This window comes from Salmo salar, chromosome 11 (assembly GCF_965601325.2).
Source record: "Salmo salar chromosome 11, fSalSal1, whole genome shotgun sequence".
In the NCBI taxonomy this organism is placed as follows: Eukaryota; Metazoa; Chordata; class Actinopteri; order Salmoniformes; family Salmonidae; genus Salmo; species Salmo salar.
In genome coordinates this window covers 94,918,132-94,924,582 of record NC_138301.1, presented here as the reverse complement: position 1 = coordinate 94,924,582, position 6,451 = coordinate 94,918,132, and the positions used below count along the sequence as shown (strand labels likewise).

The window sequence follows — 6,451 nt, the reverse complement described above, 5'->3', positions numbered from 1 at the left end:
ATGAGGCAAATGGTGGTCACACCAGATACGGACTGGTTTTCTGATCCATGCCCTACTTCTTTTTAAGCTATATGTGACCAACAGATGCTTATCTGTAATCCCAGTAATGTGAATTACATAGATTTTTGGCCTAATGAATGTATATCAATAGACTTATTTCCTTATGAAGTGTAACTCAGTAAAATCTTTGTTTTTGTTCAGTGTAGAAACTATATACACACTCACACACACACTCTACATTGACACTCCCACACAAAACCCATACACTACATACACACGCACATAGACCGACACAACACATATATACATTACATACGTACATTCACATACACTTTTGCACTCATCATTTGCTGCTGCTGCTCTGTTTATTTTACTCTTATTATTATCTATCACAATGTCACTTTAACCTGCCTTCATGTACATACTGTATCTACACTCTTAGAAAAAAAAGTGTTATCTAAAACCTTAAAGGGTTCTTTGGCTGTCCCCATAGGGTAACCCTTTGAACAACTGTTTTTGGATCCAGGTAGAACCCTTATGGGTTCCATGTAGAACCCTTTCCACAGAGGTTTCTACATGGAACCCAAAAGGGTTCTACATGAACCCAAAAAGGTCCTACTTGGAACCAAAAAGTGTTATCCTATAGGGACAGCTGAATAACCCGTTTGGAACCCTTTTTTTCTTAAGAGTGTATCTCAAATACCTTGTACCTCTACACATTGATGTCCCTGTATATAGCGCCATTCTTGTGTATTTAATTTTATTCCTCGTGTTAGTTATTATATTTATTTTTACTCTGTATCGTTGGGAATGGTTCGTAAGCAAGCATTTCACTGTAGAGTCTACACCAGTTGTATTCGCCGCATGTGATAAATAAAAATGTATTTGATTTGGAAAGTGTAAAGTGATTGACAGCCGAGTGAACAAATAACCAGACGCAATGCAGCCCTACAAACCAATCACAAGCCATAGGGCGTTGAATGGTTGAATGGGAGGAGTCGTAATCTAAAATGGCCGCCGCCACAAACAACAACTGACAGATATTTAATATTCTCTCCGATAATTTTCTTCGTCAGACCATGGCTCTAAAAACATATAGGACGTTTGTAATCATTCTTATTACAACTTGTCGATCTTTTGCCGACGATGATAATCATGAAATGGAGGAGTTTCTGAAAAGGGAGCATTCATTGTCAAAACCCTATCAAGGTAACGTTAGCGCCATTGTACCACCCTTTATTATAGTATAATGTGAGAACGCTGAAATGAATGCTGTATATTCGACATTGCAACAATGTTATACTGACTGTGGAGTGTTGATGCTCGTAAGATCGTATTTTGCTCTATGCTATGTACAACTTGTTTTATATAATATGACAACGGTCCCTCAGTCTTTTCTGTTCTATGTGTGTTACAAATAATGTGTGCTCAGGTGTGGGGTCGTCCAGCTCCTCCCATTGGGAATTGATGGGCGATGCCATGGTAACCACAGAGCAGGTGCGCCTCACAACAGACATGCAGAGCAAGCAGGGGGCAGTGTGGAGCCGCATTGTGAGTACAGAACATTGCACACTGTTAAGTCTACATCACTGTTACTGATTCTCTCTATCAGAGGAGGCTGGTGGGGGGAGCTATAGGAGGATGGGCGCATTGTAATGGCATTAATGAAACAGAGTCATACATGGTTTCCATATGTTTGATACCGTTCCATTGATGCCATTCCTCCCACCAGCCTCCACTGCTCTCTATGCATGTCACATTTTGCATGGCTTTGCCAAAATGGTAATATCTATGTATGTTTGTGTGGCCAGCCCTGTCACCTAAGGGACTGGGAGTTACAAGTGCACTTTAAGATTCATGGCCAAGGCAAGAAGAATCTGAATGGGGATGGACTGGCAATTTGGTACACCAAGGAGCGCATGCAGAAAGGTACTGTCCCACAATGTAGTTCCAACAGAAATACCAGAGTGTAGGTACAATGCAATGCAACTCTATAAATGCATTTCTGTCATTGTGTAGGTCCTGTGTTTGGGAATCAGGACCTTTTCACAGGGCTGGGTGTATTTGTGGACACGTACCCCAATGAGGAAAAACACCTTGAGGTACAGTATGTGCATATACCCGTCAACCTCTTCTATGTGTTTCTGTGGAGGGAAGGAGTAGCTACAATACTGTTACATGTTATGTCACAAATTATAGGACTTTATCTCAACCACTTCCTTTTCATTTTATTGTACTGTCTGGCAGCGGTGTTTGTGTCATATCCTGTCAAATCTGGGTCAACATGTCCTGATCTTCCTGTGCTCTGATAGGGGCCTTAGCTAACTGACAACCAACACCTCCCACCACAAAACAGACCTGAGTCATACAAGCAAGCCAATACAGTGGAATATTTATGAGGTTTTGTTTGGAGTGCTTGTTTTGGGCAGGGCTCACAGACCTGTGTAATGGGCCTTGTGTTGTGCTTCTCTGTTTTGTGCATCCCTATGGAGACAGGCACAGAAGACGAGGTACACCACACGCACACAGGTACTCCATGTTTGGACCACCCATACCAAATGCCCCCCATACCCCTCTCCTTAGCTACTCTCATCAACCCCTAATGAACATGCTGCCCCACGTTGTTGTTGTTTACTACCTATTAACAATTGGTTGCACCTTGAATGTAATTTGCATTTGAATGAGTAGAGGATCAGATGGAGAATGAGGTCACTACCAGCAGTATTGTACTGTTGTGGATGCTGCATCTTGTACCTGTTGTTCTGATTCTCTCTCTCACTATTTTCGGTGCCTCCTTTCTTTTTTCACACCTTCCACCAGAGGATCTTCCCCTTTGTGTTGGCCATGGTGGGGAACGGAAGCATCAGTTATGACCACGAACGAGACGGGCGTCCCACTGAGCTGGGCGGCTGCAACGCCATGGTGCGCAACCTCAACCACGACACCTTCATCTTCATCAGATATGTCCGTCGCAGGCTCACGGTGAGAGCAGGCACACACACACACACATTTTAACGACTCTACGATGTTATCAATATCCAAGTTATTGTGTAATAACTAAATAATAGTGTAATGCCTCATTTCATCCAAGATGCATGTTGGGTCACTTCTATACAAACAGAAATCTGTTGCGTTGAAATGAATTGTTTCATTCACACCCGTTAACTCAACTTTGCAGGAGAATGTCAGAGATATGATGATTTGACTGTGCTAAGTACTGCCTGGGCATACTCTGTTCGACTAGCTCTCACAGTCTCACGTCAGAATTAGATGTTCATCCATGTTTCTCAAAATGTAAAATATCGAAGCTGTTCCAAATGTCAAATTTCAAAGTGTTTAAGGTTAAGTTTTAGGCATTAACTCTGACTTTTGAGGTTAGGGTTGGGCATTAAGTCCAAATGGTTAAGGTTTGGGATAGACGTTATATTGCTGGATTCGAACATACAACCTTTGGCACCAGAGGCAGATGCTTACTGGCTTGCTGTATTGGCTTGCTTGTATGACATCCCTGTCCACAGCACCCTAGCAAAACCAAAACCTACACTGTACTTGAAGGTAACAGCGCTCGCTGTTGCCCCTAGTGGTCGGTTTCCACGTCATCTCCCGGCGTCCTCAGACATAGATGGATGTCGAATACTGACTTGTATCACGGGTGACCTGGCTGAGTGGTGAACTTACTAAATGACTGAGAGGTTGACTGTGTGATATTAGGTTGCTTCTTGTGTAAATATTTTCTGTCTGGATTTGAATGATTTGTATGGCTGACCCTGTTAACCATACTATCTCTACTAGATTATGATTGACATTGATGGGCAGCATGAATGGAGGGACTGTCTGGACATACCGGGGGTACGGCTGCCCCAGGGCTACTACTTTGGAGCCTCGGCCGTCACTGGAGATCTCTCTGGTAGTACTCCCCTCTACTGTGCTTTACATAGTAGCATTAATGAAATTAGCTGTTTTATTGCCATGAATTAGCACCTAGTTTTCATTTACTTCATCTACTTGGTGTTTCATTGAGGTCTCTAATTTCAAGTGAGATGTGACCATCCCAGATTATCACTATAATTTATTTTGATCTAATAGGGAACTAAGATATTGTATTTTGGTCCATTTGAAGGTGTTTTTGCTGCAGTTTTCTTTGAATGACAAACGTTCTGTTACACAGACAATCACGATGTGATCTCCCTGAAACTGTACCAGCTGACTGTGTTACGCAGTGAGACAGAGGAAAAGGAGGAGGAAGATGAGATCACACTACCCAGTGTAGATAACATGGACCTACTAAAGAGTAAGGCTCACTACCTCACACAAACAGAAGAACATACACTTTCATTGGCGTTACTCTACTCAAATAAGATAGTTATTATTGATAAAAAGCTCAAATACATATGCTATCAAATTATGTTATACTATTAGGGCTCTTTAACCAACTCAGTGGCATGTAGTGTCTGCCCCGAGACTGGCAGAAGGTTGGGGATTCGATCCCTGGTCATACCAAAAATAAACTAAAAATGGGACCTGATGCCTTTCTGCTTGTCACTCAGCATTAACAAGATGGATTGGGGGTAAGGCCATGTGATACACTACCCTCCTGTCCAGGGGGTGTACTTGTACATCAAGCTGCCTCACGCTACAGAAACAGGAGATGGGCTGTTCTGGCTCAGACAAGGCGTACTTGTCTAAGGCCTACTTATTATGGCTCCTTGTCACTATTTTTCACTTTCTATCCATACTAACATTTCTCTCTCTGTGTCAGTGGGTGAGAATGAAGAAGGGTGGAGTAGTATTGCTATGTTCTTCACCATCCTCTTCTCCATGCTGGGCTGTTTCCTGCTCATCGTGGTCGGCCTCATCGTCTACAGCCACTGGAACGAGAACAGACGCAAACGCTTCTACTGAGACGGAGAGAGGGGAAAAGAGCGGGAGGGAGGCCTCCCATCATAACCACTACTGTAGTCTGACGACAACTGCACTGAGACGCTGAAATGACTGACAAGATGGAGACAATGTAACTGACCTCCCAGTGTAGACCAATATGCTTGACGGACAGAGGTACCCTTGGGACAACACTAATGAATCCTGGGAAAGACTGAGTAGCAGATGGATGCATTTCAACTACAGTAGCCAACCACACTGACCCCTGCCATGAGTAGACATACAAAAAGTTGTAGTCTGTCCCCACCCCTACTCTCACCAACCAGGCCTTACTCTACACAAGTATAGAGAGCATATTATTATTATGTACTTATTGTGTGAAAATGACCTCCGTGTTGTCAGATAGTGCCATTGCTGGTTAATAGTTTGGTTGTCTTTTTAAGGGGCTGGGGAAATGGATTTATACTCAGTTTTAGGGTTTTGAATGTCAAAGGGACAAAGTAACCGATGTGTTCCAACTCTACAGCCCACATGACCAGGTCCCATCAGCGCTTGAACCGTGTCACACCAAAGATGTTTTCAATGGCCTATCTGGCAATTGATCCGTCGCTTTTCTGCTTCGCTCTAGAAACAGCATCATGTTATATTTGCCTCTATGGTGCTTGCGATCAATGTAAGTCTTTGTGCATTTCAATCGATTCAGACGGTTTCAATGAATTCTCATACTCAATTTTATTAGTTTGAAAAATGTATGGTTGCAGAGAATATGGTTTTGTTGTCAAACTGAATCTACAGTAGAATGCATGAAGGTGCTAGACTAGTCATTTTTACCACTATTTATGTCAAGATTGATTAGGTGTTTTTTCTTTTATTCTGTATATGAAATGAAAAGGTGACCAATCCCTCTCCTTTTGGTTGCATTCATTTATTTGAGTTGCCTGATCCAGACTTAACTTCAAGTTAGGGTGTGCTCCTTTTGCTTTTCTGCACCCACCCAAACTGTTTTGGTTTTGTGGGATATTACCAGAGCGCCCTAGCCAGTGGTTTCGATTCCAAACCAATGTGTACTTTACTGTTTTTCCCCAGACCTGACCTCAGAATTTTAACCATTAACATTTCAAAGGAATTTCAATAAATGATAGCAGTGGTTCCAAACCAGGAGTACTAGGACCCCTAGGGGGTACTTAACTCATGAGACCATAGGCCTACTGGTAAAATGCATGAGGGGGGTACTCCAGGCAGAACAAAATTCAGTTGGTGGCACAGTAACCGAAAAATGTTGGGAACATTGAATTATAGCGTCCCTCTGAAAGGGATCGTTTGGAAATGGGATACTGCAGACACAATCCATTTTACTTCCATGTTCTGAGAAAAACAAGACAATCCACTGCGCCACGCACTGCATCTAAACCGTGTCTCGTCTCCTCGTGAGCAGTGTTTGAAGACAGTGCATTGCATATGCTGCCTTTTCCCCACTGTATGACAGCCTTTTACTCCTGTTAAGCCACTCGGTCTGTGCCTCATCTTTCCACAATATGTAAAATACAGGAGCTAGTTTACTATATTGATGGTA

At 42.7% G+C, this 6,451-nt stretch overlaps 1 protein-coding gene across 3 annotated transcripts; it reads left to right on the top strand.

Moving 5' to 3' along the window:
* Nucleotides 1–983: 983 nt before the first annotated feature.
* On the top strand, nt 984–5,784 carry lman2la (lectin, mannose-binding 2-like a). 3 transcript variants are annotated; one of them, XM_014128765.3, is made up of 9 exons: nt 984–1,209; nt 1,433–1,551; nt 1,812–1,929; nt 2,020–2,102; nt 2,497–2,529; nt 2,821–2,982; nt 3,793–3,907; nt 4,169–4,291; nt 4,866–5,784. In XM_014128765.3, the coding sequence occupies exons 1-9, from the start codon at nt 1,080–1,082 to the stop codon at nt 4,985–4,987; spliced, it is 1,005 nt and encodes a 334-aa protein (XP_013984240.1). In that variant the 5' UTR covers nt 984–1,079; the 3' UTR covers nt 4,988–5,784. The 3 variants fall into 3 exon arrangements, with proteins under 3 accessions (XP_013984240.1, XP_013984239.1, XP_013984241.1); XM_014128764.3 differs by having other exon boundaries at nt 4,760–5,784; XM_014128766.3 differs by lacking the exon at nt 2,497–2,529 and having other exon boundaries at nt 4,760–5,784.
* The last annotated feature ends 667 nt before the right edge of the window (nt 5,785–6,451 follow it).

Bases quoted from the DNA above. Each gene is read 5' to 3' on its own strand.
- lman2la (XM_014128764.3), top strand. From the start codon at position 1,080: ATGGCTCTAAAAACATATAGGACGTTTGTAATCATTCTTATTACAACT. The intron at 2,103-2,496 runs GTACAGTATGTG...CTATGGAGACAG, and splicing joins ATGAGGAAAAACACCTTGAG to GCACAGAAGACGAGGTACAC. The intron at 2,983-3,792 runs GTGAGAGCAGGC...TATCTCTACTAG, and splicing joins ATGTCCGTCGCAGGCTCACG to ATTATGATTGACATTGATGG.